The following is a 21,397-nucleotide window of genomic DNA, read 5'->3' on the forward strand; positions in this document are numbered from 1 at the left end:
AATAATTGCATAAAGTGTACATAGACATTATCCCATAAACTTAGCATTCGTTTGATTTAATACATTGAACATGTATATGATAGTCAGTAAATCTGAATTAATGCTGGCAGTTTTGAAAACTTAAATATTTCAAAAGACTTTGAAATCATATGCAACTAATGAGGACATAGGGTGACTGACCTTTTCTCTCTAAGAAATTTTATTTAATATATGAACATTTTGATAATTAATAAAACTTACGTTTAATGTGAATTTAGTTTGTCATTTTTGTTGATCATAAATTATAACCATACCCTTGAATGTAGAATGTGATTTTATTTTGAATTCAAACAATACTCCTATTGATTTGAAACACATTTTCATGTAAATATTAGTGCTGTCAAAAATGTCGCGTTATTAACGTGTTAACTTGACTCAATTTTAACGGCGATCATATTTTTTATCGCGAGATTAACGCTCTGTGACATGATGCCACGCCCCGCACAGCCAGAGTCCTCTGCCCTCCCCCGAAGAGCCACGGTGCTCGGCTTAGGTTTCGTTTTCCCATTGGCGGCTCCAGCCCCACTTTGCAGTGGCTGTGACAAGACGTGTTATGCTCTGCAATAAAAAAAAACATTGGTACAACCAGTGTTCGAACTATGCCGATATTTTCGGGGGGTCCCTTTTTTCCCTTGGGGGGGTGCTTGCGCTTGTCTCAGAGCGTGGATCTCCATCGCGTGCTCACTTTGGATATGCAAATGCTTCCCATTACACACGATTGCTATGTCAATAAACATCATTTTGCCAATATTTTAGAGACCCCCCCAACATTTCCCAAATCATGTTTTCAAGGGATCTCATGTCTGTTTCAGGGGATCTCGGATCCCCCGAGTACTCCCGTAGTTCGAACGGTGAGCAAGCCCATTCACTTTTTTTATGCTGATAAGAGAATTACAATGGTTTTTCATGTGACAAAAATGTGCGATTAAATTGCGATTAATCGCGAGTTAACTATGACAGTCGCGACATTAATCGCGATTAAATATTTTAATCGTTTGACAGCACTAGTAAATATATAAAAAAGACAGCAGATTTTTTATCTACTACAGCTCAGATTGCAGGAAAAGTGGTTTGTAAGGTCTTATTTTTCAAAATTTTCCTGGGGGGGTATCCCTCCCAGACCCCCGGCTTCGGGCGCCATCTTGTTTTCTGCTTTTTTGGTGACCACCCACTCTCATCCCTGTACTGTATAAGCCATGTACGATGAGATTGAGTGGAATAACTGTTTTATTCTATCCACATTCACTGGATTTTGAGAAACAGAGCATTTTTATTTTTTTTATTTTTTTTATTTTTGCAAATTCGAGAAATTAAAACTTTTATACAAAATGTCCAACAAAATAATTTCCGCTTGGAATGTAAACAAACCAGCGAAATGACAGTAACAATTTGTGAAAAATGTTATAATAATTCTTTAAAAAAATTTTCTTACCATCAAATACTTTTATTCCATATTTTGGATGTTTTTTGTGTGTGTGTGTGTGTGTGTGTGTGTGTGTGTGTGGGGGGGGGGGGGGTGTTTTCGAGTAGAGTTTTTATTTCGTCTTTGGTTGGTTCAGCAACACGCTCCACCACTTTCTTCTTTAGGGTTATTTTTTGGCAGTTGGCAAACCATCTTAAAGGTGCATTACCACCACTATATATAATATAAAAAATATAAAAAGCCTGAAGATTTAACTTGTTGTGATTTTTGCTTTTCTAATCGCCACCTAGGTAAAGAGTGATTATTTGACAGTTCTCCTGTCAGCTCAACCCATTCTGGCCATTTTCCTTCAAACTCTCTCATCAGGGTCTCCGCCTGTAGAACTGGATGCTTTTGTTTTCGCTCCTTTCTAGAGACGCCTGTGCATGAAAATACCAAGACATCAGTTTCTGATATACTTAATACCTAATCCATAAACCACGCCGAAGTCACGGAGATGACATTTTTCTTAATTTCTGATGCTTGATATAAATATGAACTGAAGTTCTTTCCTGTATCTGTGCGAGTTGTATGCATTGAGCCACTGCCTCATGATTGATTTTGGATAACTGCCTGAATAAGCAGGTTTACAGAAGTTCCTACTAAAATGTCAGTGAAAATCTTTTTATATTTTTATGAACTAATGCTCAAAAAGGTAGTCAACTGTTGTAAGGTTTCTTTATCGTCAAACAGTTTTCTCTTTGTTATGTGGATTTAAAATAATGGTGCAGTCCTCATTAGCCAAGCAATAGCTGTGTTTCGAGTTGTTGTCGCTATGGTTACCACTGGAGACATGCAGGCCATTGCTGTATGAAAAGCAGTGCTCATGACTTTTCATATGCAAAGCAGAAAGAGACGATGCGTCCTGTTGGTGGCAGTATTCAAATGGGTATAATGTATAAAATGGGAATATAGTTTTATATTTGAGATTTAAATATAATGATGCATCACAATCCTATACGCAGTCCTAATTTTTACCGAAAAGATTTGGACGTATTTTTATTTTATTGAAAATAAAAACGGCAGGTGGAAAATAAAAACGTATTTCCTGAACTGCGTGTATTTTTAGATGTGCAATAATGGTGTCAAAATAATAACTTGTATGGCTTTGCAGTCTCTAATGAGGTGTTTGCCATTTCCTTATGGGAAAAAAAATCAGGAAGTCAAAAAGCTGCAGATCTAAAGAGGGGAACTGCACCTTCTGCTTTGCCTTGAAAAATGCATCCTGAGCTAATTGCATTTTCAGTCATCCGTGTGTCGAGGCACAGTCACGGCAGGGGGAAAAAAAAAAGTCAATGCCACAATACCAAGTGGCAAATTCAAATGTCAGTATTGAATTTTCAGTTTGAGCTAAAAATTGCATATAGGATTGTGAATTTTAAATTGAAGTTCATGAATACATTGGCATTTTACCTGGCATTGATTCCCAGTACCACCATCAATCAGCTCTAAATACAGTTACTTCCTGCATGATTCATTGCCTCTCTTTCTTTCCTTTCACACAATTCCTTTATTCATCACTGACTGTTATAAGGAATAAAACCTGATGGGCTTTGCCATTAGAGTTGCCTATTTTCAAATAATTACGTATCCCAAAGTGTTTTTTGTTCCCCAGCAATTTGCCGACCTTGTACTTTTTTAAAAATCCATTTAGAGTTACATTTGTTACAAGAATCACGTAATGTCTCCAAAACAAGATGGTTCCTGCCATCACATTTTATCCTATCCACATTCACTGGATGAGCAATCGCATGCTCTGATTGGCTACTCTACTACGATGTTATCAGTTCAGGTACCATGAGTAGAGAAAAAAAAAAATGTCGAAGCGTGTTGCTGAACCAACCGAGGATGGAATAAAAACTCTACTCAAAAACAAAACCTCAAAAAATACATAAAAGCAACAAAATATAGAATAAAAGTATTTGATGGTAAGAACATCTCTCTTCTCCCCCCCAAGAATTATTATAATAGCATTTTGCACAAACTGCTACTGTCATTTTGCCAGTTTGTTTACATTCTAAGCGGAAATTATTTTGTCAGACATTTTGTATAAAGTTTTTAGTTACCAAATTTGCATAAAAAAAGAATAAAAATGCTGTTTCTCGAAATCCAGTGAATGTGGATAGAATAAAACAGTTATTCCAATCAGTCTCATCGTACATGGCTTATAGCCTGCTATGTGCCTCGTCAGCTATCAGCTCATGTACAACTCGATTTCGTGGAATAACTGTTAAATATCCTTCATCAAAAAATTCCAAAGTGTTAAGATTGAATCTCGACATAAACACTCTGGAGGCATCCATGTTTGTTGTTTACGTTGGAGTGACCTTCAACCTGAGCATGTGCAATATACCATGCTGTCACTTTTTAAAAAACGTATTTATTTACTTACAACCCCGATTCCAAAAAAGTTGGGACAAAGTACAAATTGTAAATAAAAACAGAATGCAATGATGTGGAAGTTTCAAAATTCCATATTTTATTCAGAATAGAACATAGATGACATATCAAATGTTTAAACTGAGAAAATGTATCATTTAAAGAGAAAAATTAGGTGATTTTAAATTTCATGACAACAACACATCTCAAAAAAGTTGGGACAAGGCCATGTTTACCACTGTGAGACATCCCCTTTTCTCTTTACAACAGTCTGTAAATGTCTGGGGACTGAGGAGACAAGTTGCTCAAGTTTAGGGATAGGAATGTTAACCCATTCTTGTCTAATGTAGGATTCTAGTTGCTCAACTGTCTTAGGTCTTTTTTGTCGTATCTTCCGTTTTATGATGCGCCAAATGTTTTCTATGGGTGAAAGATCTGGACTGCAGGCTGGCCAGTTCAGTACCCGGACCCTTCTTCTACGCAGCCATGATGCTGTAATTGATGCAGTATGTGGTTTGGCATTGTCATGTTGGAAAATGCAAGGTCTTCCCTGAAAGAGATGTCGTCTGGATGGGAGCATATGTTGTTCTAGAACCTGGATATACCTTTCAGCATTGATGGTGTCTTTCCAGATGTGTAAGCTGCCCATGCCACACGCACTAATGCAACCCCATAGCATCAGAGATGCAGGCTTCTGAACTGAGCGCTGATAACAACTTGGGTCGTCCTTCTCCTCTTTAGTCCGAATGACACGGCGTCCCTGATTTCCATAAAGAACTTCAAATTTTGATTCGTCTGACCACAGAACAGTTTTCCACTTTGCCACAGTCCATTTTAAATGAGCCTTGGCCCAGAGAAGACGTCTGCGCTTCTGGATCATGTTTAGATACGGCTTCTTCTTTGAACTATAGAGTTTTAGCTGGCAACGGCGGATGGCACGGTGAATTGTGTTCACAGATGATGTTCTTTGGAAATATTCCTGAGCCCATTTTGTGATTTCCAATACAGAAGCATGCCTGTATGTGATGCAGTGCCGTCTAAGGGCCCGAAGATCACGGGCACCCAGTATGGTTTTCTGGCCTTGACCCATATGCACAGAGATTCTTCCAGATTCTCTGAATCTTTTGATGATATTATGCACTGTAGATGATGATATGTTCAAACTCTTTGCAATTTTACACTGTCGAACTCCTTTCTGATATTGCTCCACTATTTGTCGGTGCAGAATTAGGGGGATTGGTGATCCTCTTCCCATCTTTACTTCTGAGAGCCGCTGCCACTCCAAGATGCTCTTTTTATACCCAGTCATGTTAATGACCTATTGCCAATTGACCTAATGAGTTGCAATTTGGTCTTCCAGCTGTTCCTTTTTTGTACCTTTAACTTTTCCAGCCTCTTATTGCCCCTGTTCCAACTTTTTTGAGATGCGTTGCTCTCATGAAATTTCAAATGAGCTAATATTTGGCATGAAATTTCAAAATTTCGCACTTTCAACATTTGACATGTTGTCTATGTTCTATTGTGAATACAATATCAGTTTTTGAGATTTGTAAATTATTGCATTCCGTTTTTATTTACAATTTGTACTTTGTCCCAACTTTTTTGGAATCGGGGTTGTACTTACTTATTGCCATGCTATCGCCTGTTTCGCTAGGCATGATCATGATACGTAGATCTCCCTGCACAGAAATGCTCACGGAGACACAGCTGTGACTCGAGTCGGTTACTGAACTGTTATTTTTGGTATTTGAAAGAGACCAAGCAGTATATAAAAAAATTTCTGACTCACAACATTAGAAAGCTGTTAAAACTATTGATTTGTGTGGTTGTTTTAATGTGTTCTGTTGAAAATTCCCCTGGCTGAAATGTTAATATTTTTGTGTTAATTGTATTAAGGGTAGACCACCTTTCAGATTTTTCAAGTTTAGGTCATAAAAAGAATTTTCCCTGACACCCAATTTATTTTTATTTAGTGCACCGAAAGCTACTGAATTCAGATCACAGACTTCCAATTTTATTAGTTTTTTAAAAATGGAACAGTTAATGAATTTCAAGGCACATGGCCCTAAATTCTCCACTATTTTCTCTTGCTTCACCATGACGCAATTCAAGATACTACGTCATGCATGACGTGGTGGACTTTCCCCGTTCGCGCAAGGCACTGTGGGATACAAATTTGAAACAGGAGAGAGAAATGGAGGATGTGAGTGTGTGAATGAAACGTGAAAGACCAACTACAGTAACGGAAAGTGAGAAGAAAAGGCGTTATGTTGCGAAGGAAAGGAAATGCAGGACCAAACTAATAAATATTGGCGGTCAGCGAGCACCTCGGTGTGATCAGCTGTTCGTTTAGCGGCAGAATGATGTAACGGTCAGTGCACGCTCAAAGGTAAACCTGTGCATGCGGACACGGACTTCCTCTGTCTGCTTGACTGCACAAAGCGAGCGATTTAATGTACATTATTTGCTCGGGAATCTCCTCAAATTAAATAACTTCCCAGCTACAGAATGGCCTGATTATTTTGTGAGAGATTACAGAAATAAACATGTATCACAATGACCAAATTTCAGAGGGAACTAAATTTCACTGGCTTTACGAAATCGAAAGGCTGTATAGCTTTAATGACTTCTATTTTTGTCTGTCTTTATTGGTTAAAAAAAAAAAGACTCGAGTCGGCGGCTTAGCTTGAAATTGTGACCTATGTTCATGGGATATCCAGGATATACTATGACTGACTCGCACCATATCCATTTTATTTTATTTTTTGACATCATGCGATACATTGGAACTATTTTATGTCATGTGAGCCATCCTTGGCCAATCCCTGCACAGGAATTTTTTGATGAGGGATACAAATACTAAATAAGCATCTCTTTTTAAAGAAAGCTAATTAAAAAGCATTTCTTATTTGGCTTGGATTATGTGGAGTCTCTGTACAAGTCCCTGTGAATGAGCTGTTACTATAGAAAGAATAACTTGTTAGAACAAGTGCAGTATTTTAAAACTGTGATTTGCTTTGTCAGCATGATCATCACCGCTACTGTAAGAGAAGGATTTCAACAGTGCAGTGATGTATTTGAATTAATTATATTTTTAGTTGATTTCCAGCCTAAAAAACTATTAATGTTATTTGCTGCCTAGCACCAGGTTAGTACAGTACTGCATTTAGACCTGGAGATGATGCTTTATTTACAGTTGTGGTCAGAAGTTTACATACAGTGACATGAATGTCATGGCAATATTTGGGCTTTCAGTGATTTCTTTGAACTGTTCTTTTCCTGTGGCAGAATGATTGTACATCATAGATCTTTCATTAAAAAAAAAAAAAACCTACAATTTGGTGCACAAGTTTTAATTTTCTTTGGGTTTTCTGAAATCAACACCGGGTCAAAATTATATATACAGGGTCCAAAATTTACATATGCTCAGATTATTAATTCAGAGGTGCTGAAACTGGGGCGGCACGGTGGTGTAGTGGTTAGCGCTGTCGCCTCACAGCAAGAAGGTCTGGGTTCGAGCCCCGTGGCCGGCAAGGGCCTTTCAGTGTGGAGTTTGCATGTTCTCCCCGTGTCCGCGTGGGTTTCCTCCGGGTGCTCCGGTTTCCCCCACAGTCCAAAGACATGCAGGTTAGGTTAACTGGTGACTCTAAATTGACCGTAGGTGTGAGTGTGAATAGTTGTCTGTCAGCCCTGTGATGACCTGGCGACTTGTCCAGGGTGTACCCCGCCTTTCGCCCGTAGTCAGCTGGGATAGGCTCCAGCTTGCCTGCGACCCTGTAGAACAGGATAAAGCGGCTAGAGATAATGAGATGAGATGAGGTGCTGAAACTTCCAAAATGTCTCTTATCTTGCCAAGGCCGAGGTCTCTTAACTTCGTTAGTGCTCATGATTGACTACAGCTGGTAGTGTCTCTGTGCCTTCATAAAAAGGGTTTGTTTACAGCACTCATTGGATTGACCAACACAGAGTAAAAGGGGAAAGTCCAAGGAGCTCAGTGCAGATCTGAGAAAGAGGATTGCAGATATACAGTGGGGCAAAAAAGTATTTAGTCAGCCACCAATTGTGCAAGTTCTCCCACTTAAAAAGATGAGAGGCCTGTAATTTTCATTATAGGTACACTTCAACTATGAGAGACAGAATGGGGGGAAAGAATCCAGGAAATCACAGTGTAGGATTTTTAATGAATTAATTGGTAAATTCCTTGGTAAAATAAGTATTTGGTCACCTACAAACAAGCAAGATTTCTGGCTCTCACAGACCTGTAACAACTTCTTTAAGAGGCTCCTCTGTCCTCCACTCGTTACCTGTATTAATGGCACCTGTTTGAACTCATTATCAGTATAAAAGACACCTGTCCACAACCTCAAACAGTCACACTCCAAACTCCACTATGGCCAAGACCAAAGAGCTGTCAAAGGACACCAGAAACAAAATTGTAGACCTGCGCCAGGCTGGGAAGACTGAATCTGCAATAGGTAAGCAGCTTGGTGTGAAGAAATCAACTGTGGGAGCAATTATTAGAAAATGGAAGACATACAAGACCACTGATAATCTCCCTCAATCTGGGGCTCCATGCAAGATCTCACCCTGTGGGGTCAAAATGATCACAAGAACAGTGAGCAAAAATCCCAGAACCACACGGGGGGACCTAGTGAATGACCTGCAGAGAACTGGGACCAAAGTAACAAAGGCTACCTTCAGTAACACACTACACCGCCAGGGACTGAAATCCTGCAGTGCCAGACGTGTCCCCCTGCTTAAGCCAGTACATGTCCAGGCCTGTCTGAAGTTTGCTAGAGAGCATCTGGATGATCCAGAAGAGGATTGGGAGAATGTCATATGGTCAGATGAAACCAAAATAGAACTTTTTGGTAAAAACTCAACTTGTCGTGTTTGGAGGAGAAAGAATGCTGAGTTGCATCCAAAGAACACCATACCTACTATGAAGCATGGGGGTGGAAACATCATGCTTTGGGGCTGTTTTTCTGCAAAGGGACCAGGACAACTGATTCGTGTAAAGGAAAGAATAAATGGGGCCATGTATCGTGAGATTTTGAGTGAAAACCTCCTTCCATCAGCAAGGGCATTGAAGATGAAACGTGGCTGGGTCTTTCAGCATGACAATGATCCCAAACACACCGCCCGGGCAATGAAGGAGTGGCTTCGTAAGAAGCATTTCAAGGTCCTGGAGTGGCCTAGCCAGTCTCCAGATCTCAACCCCATCAAAAATCTTTGGAGGGAGTTGAAAGTCCGCGTTGCCCAGCGACAGCCCCAAAACATCACTGCTCTAGAGGAGATCTGCATGGAGGAATGGGCCAAAATACCAGCAACAGTGTGTGAAAACCTTGTGAAGACTTACAGAAAACATTTGACCTCTGTCATTGCCAACAAAGGGTATATAACAAAGTATTGAGATGAACTTTTGTTATTGACAAAATACTTATTTTCCAACATAATTTGCAAATAAATTCTTTAAAAATCAGACAATGTGATTTTCTGGATTTTTTTTCTCATTTTGTCTCTCATGGTTGAGGTATACCTATGATGAAAATTACAGGCCTCTCTCATCTTTTTAAGTGGGAGAACTTGCACAATTGGTGACTGACTAAATACTTTTTTGCCCCACTGTACACAACTCCAGAATGTCTCTTGGAGCCATTTCTAAACAACTGCAAATTCCAAGATCAGTTCAAACAATTGTATCCAAGTTATTGTGAGGTGTAGTCACTTTGCCAAGCCACTTTGCTTCAAGAAAACCCAACTATCACCCTCAGCTGAAAGGAAGTTGGTTTGGATGGTCAGGAACAACCTGGCACAGCCCTGCCATGAACTGGAAGCTGATGGATCACTGTCGACAGTTCAGATCACCATGGACTAAGAGGTTGCTATCCAAGAAATAACCCCCTGCTCCACAATTGACACCTTCAAGCTTAACTAAAGTTTGAAGCTGACCACATGGACAAAGAAAAAAGCCTTCTGGAGGATAGCTGTATGGTCAGATGAGACACAGATTGAATTGTATGACCACCATGTACAGAGGGACGCTGTACTAGCTGGTGGTGGTGGTAGGATCATCATGCTCTGAGGCTGTTTTGCTGCCAGTGGAATTGGTTCATTGCACAAAGTGGATGGAATAATGAAGAAGGAGGACTACCTCAGAATTCTTCAGCATAAACCATCAGAAACTTGAACGCGACTTGGGAGTTACAACAGAACAATGAACCCAAACACGCATCAGAGCTGGTTGTGGAGGATAAAGCAGGCGAACATTTAAGCTTAAAACAAGTCCTGATTTCAACCCTATTGAAAATATATGGACCATGCTAATAAGTCGAGTCCATGCCAAGGGAAAAAAAAAATTTAATTGAACCCTACCAATTCTACCATGAAGAGTTGTGAAATATCCAACCAGAATTCTGCCAGAAGCTTGTTCATGGTAAACAAAAATGTTTGGTCAAGGTGAATCTTGCAAAGAGACATTTTACCCAAATATTAGGTGTGCTGTATGTATAATTTTGACTCTGCTGATTTTCAGAAAACATAAAGAAAATTAACTTGTTCAGTTTTTTTTAAAGATGTATGCTGTACATTCTGCCACAGAAAAAAAAGAACAATTCAGAGAAATTACTAAAAGCCCAAGTATCACCATGATATTCATGTAAACTTCTGACCACAACTGTGTTTTAATTTTTCCATGTCACATCATAAGCAATTAATTTGGATGGCAGTTTGTAAATGTGACCCAGAATATTTTCACTATATAGCTTTTTCTTAGACATAAATGTGATTGAAGGTTGTTACAGTAAATGGGTAAAGTATTGTTTCCTGTGTAGGATTTCCACACACAGCTCTGGACGATGAATCAAACACACGCTCCATTTGATTCACTGAAACAGGCAGTTCAAAGAAAGCGAATCAGTAAATAAGTAATATTAGACTGCAATAAGTAACGATTCTGTTTTTGCACAAAACTTGCTCCATCTTGTCCATCCTGTGTTTTTGCACAGCCTGTGAGATTGAGCATCTGTGCTGTACTGCCATTTAAACAACTTTTTGTTTATGCAGTCCAGCTTTGGGTTTGTGGCCACAGACCATCAGTAATACTTATGAAAGCACATCTGGATTTTCTTTCCAGCTCCTGTCACTGAGGCTCAACCCCATAACCACTAAAGCATCCCTTCCATTCGGTTTCAGCTTTGCGCTGGTTAAAATGCCACTCTTTCATGTTTAATAAGTTCCAGAGAATCGCATCGAATCTTAGAGCGCTAATGTTTGCTTCAGTACTTCATAAATGATCATGGGCTGCATTATTGAGTTGAGAGAACACAGGAAGAAAGTGAAACGCGGTTAGCGAATGAGGAGCGTTACCGTGCCTATAGGTTTGCCCTGACTGTATGATAAATGAGTGCCAGCTGCCAACCTCATCTCGTTCACGCAGCCCGTTGGGTGCACTTGTGTCGTACAAAGGGTTTCGTTCCAGTGGCCATGGTAACTGCTAGTGACTTATGAGCTTGAAAGCCTAGCATTATTTAAGAATGCCCAGGTGTGCGCTTAAGCAATCATTCAGAGCTCATCTCATCTCATTATCTCTAGCCGCTTTATCCTGTTCTACAGGGTCGCAGGCAAGCTGGAGCCTATCCCAGCTGACTACGGGCGAAAGGCGGGGTACACCCTAGACAAGTCGCCAGGTCATCACAGGGCTGACACATAGACACAGACAACCATTCACACTCACATTCACACCTACGGTCAATTTAGTCACCAGTTAACCTAACCTGCATGTCTTTGGATTGTGGGGGAAACCGGAGCACCCGGAGGAAACCCACGCGGACACGGGGAGAACATGCAAACTCTGCACAGAAAGGCCCTCGCCGGCCCCGGGGCTCGAACCCGGACCTTCTTGCCGTGAGGCGACAGTGCTAACCACTACACCACCGTGCCGCCCCCAGGTTGCCATTTATTAGATACAAAAATAATATTTACTTGAACGAATCCTCCGATTTGTCAGCACGTAGAGATGCATTTGATTTGCTTGTTAAAGGACGTTTACAACATCTGCAGCTTTTCAGCCTTCTGAAAAATCTGTTTTCTAGCATACTGCTTGGAGTGCCTGAGTCATTCGAAAACTTTGTGTACGCTAAGATTTTGTGTGTTTTGTCTCCTGAAGGCGGCTCTGAAGAAGTACCAGATGGAGCACAAGAGCAAAGGCGAGAGCCTGGAGAAATGTCAGGGGGAGCTGAAGAAACTGCGTAGGAAGAGCCAGGGCAGCAAGAACCCATCTAAATACAACGACAAGGAGCTGCAGGTGAGACAACTGTTAGCCCCTTCCTCCTCCTCTTCCTCCTTGTCTTCCTCCCTATGGTGACACTGTAACCTCCACCTCCTGACATGCTACTGGAGGGAAGGTAGGAGAGACGTGAGTCATGGGGTGGGACATTACGCCTACACTAAGGATAAGAGTCCATTATGCTAACACAGTAAGGCTTGATAACAATATACTCTGATAACATTGTGTTTGTCTTAATCTAACCATGAATTTAAGAGTCATGTGCTCAGAAAGGGAGGGTGTGTGGGTGGGGTGTACCTCCAGAATTATTGGCACCCTTCCTGGAAGGAATATGTAAAATGAACAGTTTGTGTTTACACTTATGTGGATAATGTATGGTTTTATCATACCCCTGCTCTGAAGGAGGGGGGTGTACTGGTTTACCCCTGTCCGTCTGGTTTACCATCCGTATTTCTGTATTTGAGTCCGTCTGAAACGCCCTTTTTCTCAGCAACCACAAATCATAGCCACTTGGTACCAAACTTGGGGTTCTATACCGTGTATACCGTTTTCAGGTCTGTCGCACATCGGCTTCCTGTTTACCGACTGGAATGTACTTACGAAATGTATAGCATGGATTTTGACGCTATTTCAAGAAGCAAAATGCTGTTTCAAAATGACAGTTTACTAGGATGCTGTTTGAAATCCCTGGGGAGAGACACTGCTCTTTACTTGTTTCAGGATTAATTATTTGTTGAAGTCAACATTCAGAACAATGCCGCTTTTCCACTACAAACGCGGCTGAGCCGTGCCGTGCTGAGTTGGGCTGAGTCGAGCTGAGTGGAGCTATTGGAGTTGCATTTCGACTACAACCGCGCTGAACCGTGCTGGCTGGAAGTGGGTGGACACATTGGGTGGAGTTAGCGAAAGTGGGTGGATGTCACATGATGTCGTTAAGCGGCGCAAACAGTGACATCAGTGATCTTTTAAGCGGTAGTCTCACGACCCAGATAGTAAACAATAAACATGGAGTCGTTAGTGTTGCTGGTCTTGGTGCTGTGGCTTGTTGTCACCGACAACGCCAACAGATACTGGCAAGAGCGTATAGATGAGGCGAGGCGCATAAGGCTTCAGAAATTTTCGTAATTCTTCTTCTTCCGGGTTTACGGTGTTTACAGATCCCAGCGTGCTCGCGGGGCGTGTGTGGGCGTGTGAGGACACTCCTCCTCACCAATCAGTGCACAGGGGAGTGTCTGCTCACGCCCCCAGCCTCACTCAGCTCGGTTTGGCTCGCTTCAGCCCTACTCCAAAACCGTGCGAGTTTTGGGTGCTAAGCAGGGCTGAAGCGAGCTGAGTCGTGCTGTTTTGAGATAGTCGAAACGTGAGCCGTGTCGGGCTGAAGTGAGCTGAAAAAGGGTAGTGGAAAAGGGCCATAAGCGTCCTATTCCTTCAATTGCTCGCATGCTGATATAAGTGGGGGGGGGGGGAATACGTAAGTGAGCAGTAGCTCACAGCTGATCTTGTTGAAACATGTAGTACTATTTTTCCTGCAAGATTTTCTCATTCATCTCATTATCTCTAGCCGCTGTATCCTGTTCTACAGGGTCGCAGGCAAGCTGGAGCCTATCCCAGCTGACTACGGGCGAAAGGCGGGGTACACCCTGGACAAGTCGCCAGGTCATCACAGGGCTGACACATAGACACAGGCAACCATTCACACTCACATTCACACCTACGGTCAATTTAGAGTCACCAGTTAACCTAACCTGCATGTCTTTGGACTGTGGGGGAAACCGGAGCACCCGGAGGAAACCCACGCGGACACGGGGAGAACATGCAAACTCCGCACAGAAAGGCCCTCGCCGGCCACGGGGCTCGAACCCGGACCTTCTTGCTGTGAGGCGACAGCGCTAACCACTACACCACTGTGCCGCCCCCCCTGCAAGATTTTATTTTTATTTATTTATTTTTTTAAGAATTGGGACTCCTGTTATTGAGAAGTGCTGTTGTACTAAAAAAAAAAATCTTAAGTGATTTTTTTTTTCAGGATGTGGATGTTCTTGCAAAGGTAGGTAGTTTCTCCAACATCATTGACCTGTTTTTGTTCCCCCACACGCACACCTGCTCCCTGTATGTGCCCATCTTCGCCAGCTTTTCCCCTCCTGCTCTGTGTTTGCTGTGGTAGCACAACAGGCCTCAGCAATTAAACTGAGAGTACGACAGCATAGTGGCAGAGTTCTAAAGGAAATAAATAGGCTTCAACTCTGCTCAGTCTATACAGGCTCCCGAGAGGCCTGAGCTCCAGAGAAAGCTTTCACACTTTCCTGGGTGTGAAAACTCCACTCTCTAAACTCCATTACCTCGCTGAATTACAACACTGATATCTAGCTTGTACATGACTCCAGGATTGTGTGCATGAGACAGCACATCGGTCTCTATACTATATCTGTATCGTCTCTGTGTCTCTGTTTAGTGCTCCAAATGTCCATATTTATATCCCTATTTGGATTAAAATGCAAAATGGGCTGACATTTATTTAAAAAAAAAAAAAAGTAAATAAATAAATCACTATATACTCAATTATTCAACCTCGGCAATATCACTCAGTTTCTTAATTGGCATCAACTTGATGTGCACAGGGCTTTTTTTTTTTAAATAAAATATCCCACTTGTGGGGTTATTATCCTCTGCCATGAAGTGTGTAGGGGGATATAGGAATGGAGTCCATCAGTCTGTCCATCCTTCAGTCCGTCTGTTTCGATCTGGACAGGTTTTCTCAGAAACTACATAAGCTATATCAATGAAACTTTGCGTGCTCATATAATTATTCATTATTTAAGCGGAGTTTGGAAATCATTTATGAGAATTTTTTTTTTTTCAGAGTTAAAGTGGACTCAATCTGAGCAAGTTTTCTCAGAAACTGCATCAATGAAACTTTGCGTGCTCGTACTACTGAAAAAAGCTGGGTAGCATTTTCTGAAGGTGTCATAGCACTTACGACATCATAAGTCAATATTAAAGCAACGGGCTTATAAGGGCGTAAGTGTTAAGAGGTCTTCATAAAACGCTCGTGGCAGGGAATAGTGATGACCATGTCTTCTTGTTTTGCTTGCGCCTGCCTGCAATGTAAACCCCCCCCACCCATGAAAGGGGGGGGGCGCAATCTACAGTGGTGCTTGAAAGTTTGTGAACCCTTTAGAATTTTCTATATTTCTGCATAACTATGACCTAAAACATCATCAGATTTTCACACAAGTCTGAAAAGTAGATAAAGAGAACCCAGTTAAACAAATGAGACAAAAATATTATACTTGGTCATTTATTTATTAAGGAAAATGATCCAATATTACATATCTGTGAGTGGCAAAAGTATGTGAACCTTTGCTTTCAGTATCTGGTGTGACCCCCTTGTGCAGCAATAACTGCAACAAAACGTTTCCGGTAACTGTTGATCAGTCCTGCACACCAGCTTGGAGGAATTTTAGCCCATTCCTCCATACAGAACAGCTTCAACTCTGGGATGTTGGTGGGTTTCCTCACATGAACTGCTCACTTCAGGTCGTTCCACAACATTTCAATTGGATTAAGGCCAGGACTTTGACTTGGCCATTCCAAAACATTAACTTTATTCTTCTTTAACCATTCTTTGGTAGAACGACTTGTATGCTTAGGGTCGTTGTCTTGCTGCATTACCCACCTTCTCTTGAGATTCAGTTCATGGACAGATGTCCTGACATTTTCCTTTAGAATTCACTGGTATAATTCAGAATTCATTGTTCCATCAATGATGGCAAGCCGTCCTGGCCCAGATGCAGCAAAACAGGCCCAAACCATGATACTACCACCACCATGTTTCCCAGATGGGATAAGGTTCTTATGCTGGAATGCAGTGTTTTCCTTTCTCCAAACATAATGCTTCTCATTTAAACCAAAAAGTTATATTTTGGTCTCATCTGTCCACAAAACATTTTTCCAATAGCCTTCTGGCTTGTCCGTGTGATCTTTAGCAAACTGCAGACGAGCAGCAATATGTTTTTTGGAGAGCAGTGGCCTTCTCCTTGCAAACCTGCCATGCACACCATTGTTGTTCAGTGTTCTCCTGATGGTGGACTCATGAACATTAACATTAGCCAATGTGAGAGTGGCCTTCAGTTGCTTCGAAGTTACCCTGAGGTCCTTTGTGACCTCGCCGACTATTACACACCTTGCTCTTGGAGTGATCTTTGTTGGTCGACCACTCCTGGGGAGGGTAACAATGGTCTTGAATTTCCTCCATTTGTCCACAATCTGTCTGACTGTTGATTGGTGGAGTCCAAACTCTTTAGAGATGGTTTTGTAAACTTTTCCAGCCTGATAAGCATCAACAACGCTTTTTCTGAGATCCTCAGAAATCTCCTTTGTTCGTGTCATGATACACTTCCACAAACATGTGTTGTGAAGATCAGACTTTGATAGATCCCTGTTCTTTAAATAAACCAGGGTGCCCACTCACACCTGATTGTCATCCCATTGATTGAAAACACCTGACTCTAATTTCACCTTCAAATTAACCGCTAATCCTAGAGGTTCACATACTTTTGCCACTCACAGATATGTAATATTGGATCATTTTCCTCAATAAATAAATGACCAAGTATAATATTTTTGTCTCATTTGTTTAACTGGGTTCTCTTTATCTACTTTTAGGACTTGTGTGAAAATCTGATGATGTTTTAGGTCATATTTATGCAGAAATACAGAACATTCTAAAGGGTTCACAAACTTTCAAGCACCACTGTAGTAGCCTTATTTAAACCACCATAACAACCCTGACGAGGCAGTCACTAAGGATGAATAAAGGAGCACTGTACATGCATTGTGTAGCACCACCATGGTCTTTCATGATCTTTGTTTGTCCTGGGAGCTTCAAATCTAACACTCACTCACTTAATGAAAGGGGGAAAAAAAACAACCCCTTCTGCTCCTACGGCATGTTTGCGTCTCGCAGGATCTCCGGTACAATCTAGTCGCAACCAGATGTCATGTGACTCTTTCAAAAAACTAACCTAACAGTAGTGTGTGTCTTGTTTGTATATGCATTTGTATCCATTTATAACACATCTGTTCACGCCAGATAATGTATCCGGGTCCACATCGTTATTTCAAGCTGTGCTCAACTCTAATTGTTTGCTGAGCATTTTTTTTTAAACAACCCCCCTTCAAGGTTAACTAGGAGTAGGCTGCATGCTTGAGCAGGTAACCCAGCTGTGGATTAATCCATTTTTCTGCCTGTTGTTGCTTGGACTTGATGAATGCTCTCTGGGTGCTGCCAGATACCCTGCAGACAGTGTCTGAGCGTAGGCTCCCGCCATACATCAGCCATGATGTGGCTCCGCTCCCAGCTCTTGGCATGAATCAGTCTCATCAGCACTTTAGGTTGGGTGTGTGTGTGTGTGTGTGTATGCGCGCTCAGACCATAATCAACTGCTCCCAGACTGGTGGTGGGTTTTTATTTTTTTGGACTACTTCATACAGAGAGTATATGGGGAAGCAATCTTTCTATTCATTTAATTTCCCTCCTGGCAACTTTTATGTGAATGGGATTGTCTTGCTGCAGGTGAGAGCAGCCTGTGCTTATTATATAGCAGAGTTAAACCCACCTGATCACTCTGTTCTTGAGAGAGAAGCAAACACAGGCACATGCAGCCAGTGCTTGGGAATGGCGGGGGTGTTGAAATAACTGTGTGTTCCAGCATTTTACACACAGCACAGTGCCCACACGTTCCAAATCGCCGTGTTTTGGTGTACCACATTCCTGAGCCTATGGTTTTCCTCTTTCTGGTATTCTGGATTTTATTTTATTTTATTTTCTCCCCGTCTCAATGCCGTCTGCTTCCCTTGAACTACCATTCTGCGCCGCTAAACCTCTGTCCTTCTTTCTCCCTGTTTACTTCATCCCCAAGCTCACGAAAGGATTATTCACTAGTGAAGGGGTCTAATTAGCTAATTATTTACTGTAATAAAGGGAGAAGATGGAGGAAAATGCAGCTTGTGGCAGCTGGCATGTCATGCTTAAATAACCATGTGGAGGTGGAGCCGTCACGGCCCGTACTGAGGCACATTTGGTGACTAAGAAGCAGCATATGGAGATCGGTGATCCGCATCATTTCAGGATTATGTATGCACATAGGAGCAAAGCCATGCACACGTGCACTCCCAGAGACATGCCTGAGTGCTCTCTCACACACACACACACACACACACACACACACACACACAGTAGTGATGTGCATTTTTATAGTCAAGATCTTTGGCACGTAGCAAGTTGTTCAACACTAGATAACTGAAACGCATGCTTTACTATTTTCGCAATGATTTAAGTGTGACTTTTTGAGATTGCTCCATCAATCTGAGTACGAAATCTCAGACAAGTGACAGCACGTATAAATTATTTTACATACAGACCACTTTGCCATGGAATAAAAACATGCATTCTATTCCCTTCTAGCGGGTTTATTGATGGCATGCAATGTTATCGTATTGCTTATCCTACATGTATTACGCCAGTCTTTCTAATGGAGAACGAGCGTGCAGTATCGTTACAATATTGCACGTAGTCAAGACAACACGACATCACGCGTCGGAGCTCATGTGAAGATCCAATGAGACAACTTTTTCTGCTATGCATGCGCACAATCATTTCTTTGTCCGCCGGACAAGAAAGAAGACGAGGCTAATCCAGTGCTACTGCTAGGATTAAGCACTAAATAAATAAACTGAAGATGCGCTGAACACCCGAAGGTCTACCAAAACTTAATGATCTATTCTTCACGCATATTTACAAGAGAAAAACATACCAATGGACATCGAAAAACTGGAAAAGAGACGTGTCGGAGATGTAAAACTTCCATGTTGGCAAGTGACTGTGATAGTTTGTAAACCAACATGGCCGTGAGGTTTGTTATGTTAAAAGCGGAAGATTTTGAGAGAATTTTGGCTGCCAGATCGCTCTGTTGTGTGTAGTTGTCGATGTTGATTTTAAAAGTAACTAAGTAAATTACACAGGGAAAATAATAATAATATTCAGCTTGACTGCACTAGCATTGGCCTTCGCTAACACTACACCGGCTAGAAGGGAACTGGACTGCTGCACTAACAGCACCGAGTCACGGGTAAGCTAGCATTGGCCTTCAAGAATGCTGATATAAAGTGTGTATGTATTATTATTATTATTATTATTATTATTATTATTATAATATTGGCTGGCTTTTTTTCGTGGTCTATCAGATATATTCCATTCAGCTAGCATGATATTGAACTCGTCTTCGACTCGTTTCAGTATCATGCTAGCTGAATGGAATATATCTGATAGACCACTCAAAGCCATTATTATTATACAACAGTGCTGATGAATTCTTGAATCTGGTCTAAAGAGGTTGACTAGATTTCTATAACGGCAGCTCTGACGGTACTTCTGCCTAATGCACTTGTTCTAATGTGTTATCGTTTCTATAGTAACGAGCACTTTGTATGGCTAATGCTCCACATAATCAAGGGCTGATGTACTTTTATTATGTGTTTTTATTCACCAAAGATGTGTAATCGTTGATGCCGAAGCATTCTGTAAAGAGACGTTTATTTAACCTTTATGAAAAGTCTCTACAGTGTGACCTCTTTGTAGTGGTCAGTCTGTTTTCCGTCATGGGAGATTGTTCCACAGCATTAATTGTAAATAGATTTTTTTTTTTAATACAACCCCGAGTCCAAAAAAGTTGGGACAAAGTACAAATTGTAAATAAAAACGGAATGCAATAATTTACAAATCTCAAAAACTGATATTGTATTCACAATAGAACATAGACAACATATCAAATGTCGAAAGTGAGACATTTTGAAATTTCATGCCAAATATTGGCTCATTTGAAATTTCATGACAGCAACACATCTCAAAGTTGGGACAGGGGCAATAAGAGGCTGGAAAAGTTAAAGGTACAAAAAAGGGACAGCTGGAAGACCAAATTGCAACTCATTAGGTCAATTGGCAATAGGTCATTAACATGACTGGGTATAAAAAGAGCATCTTGGAGTGGCAGCGGCTCTCAGAAGTAAAGATGGGAAGAGGATCACCAATCCCCCTAATTCTGCGCCGACAAATAGCGGAGCAATATCAGAAAGGAGTTCGACAGTGCAAAATTGCAAAGAGTTTGAACATATCATCATCTACAGTGCATAATATCAAAAGATTCAGAGAATCTGGAAGTCTCTGTGTGTAAGGGTCAAGGCCGGAAAACCATACTGGGTGCCCGTGATCTTCAGGCCCTTAGATGGCACTCCATCACATACAGGCATGCTTCTGTATTGGAAATCACAAAATGGCCTCAGGAATATTTCCAGAGAACATTATCTGTGAACACAATTCACCATGCCATCCGCCGTTGCCAGCTAAAACTCTATAGTTCAAAGAAGAAGCCGTATCTAAACATGATCCAGAAGCGCAGACGTCTTCTCTGGGCCAAGGCTCATTTAAAATGGACTGTGGCAAAGTGGAAAACTGTTCTGTGGTCAGACGAATCAAAATTTGAAGTTCTTTATGGAAATCGGGGACGCCGTGTCATTCGGACTAAAGAGGAGAAGGACGACCCAAGTTGTTATCAGCGCTCAGTTCAGAAGCCTGCATCTCTGATGGTATGGGGTTGCATTAGTGCGTGTGGCATGGGCAGCTTACACATCTGGAAAGACACCATCAATGCTGAAAGGTATATCCAGGTTCTAGAGCAACATATGCTCCCATCCAGACGACGTCTCTTTCAGGGAAGACCTTGCATTTTCCAACATGACAATGCCAAACCACATACTGCATCAATTACAGCATCATGGCTGCGTAGAAGAAGGGTCCGGGTACTGAACTGGCCAGCCTGCAGTCCAGATCTTTCACCCATAGAAAACATTTGGCGCATCATAAAACGGAAGATACGACAAAAAAGACCTAAGACAGTTGAGCAACTAGAATCCTCCATTAGACAAGAATGGGTTAACATTCCTATCCCTAAACTTGAGCAACTTGTCTCCTCAGTCCCCAGATGTTTACAGACTGTTGTAAAGAGGAAAGGGGATGTCTCACAGTGGTAAACATGGCCTTGTCCCAACTTTTTTGAGATGTGTTGTTGTCATGAAATTTAAAATCACCTAATTTTTCTCTTTAAATGATACATTTTCTCAGTTTAAACATTTGATATGTCATCTATGTTCTATTCTGAATAAAGTATGGAATT

General features: G+C 41.3%; 1 protein-coding gene across 6 annotated transcripts in view; it reads left to right on the forward strand.

Moving 5' to 3' along the window:
• baiap2a (BAR/IMD domain containing adaptor protein 2a) overlaps positions 1-21,397 on the forward strand; it is a 175,431-nt gene that overhangs the window by 129,832 nt on the left and 24,202 nt on the right. For all 6 annotated transcript variants that reach the window (XM_060901710.1, XM_060901716.1, XM_060901711.1 and 3 more), the window contains exon 6: positions 12,048-12,185. In XM_060901710.1, the coding sequence (XP_060757693.1) occupies positions 12,048-12,185 (138 nt within the window). The remainder of the gene's footprint in view (positions 1-12,047; positions 12,186-21,397) is intronic.

Source organism: Neoarius graeffei, chromosome 20, assembly GCF_027579695.1.
Source record: "Neoarius graeffei isolate fNeoGra1 chromosome 20, fNeoGra1.pri, whole genome shotgun sequence".
NCBI lineage: Eukaryota > Metazoa > Chordata > Actinopteri > Siluriformes > Ariidae > Neoarius > Neoarius graeffei.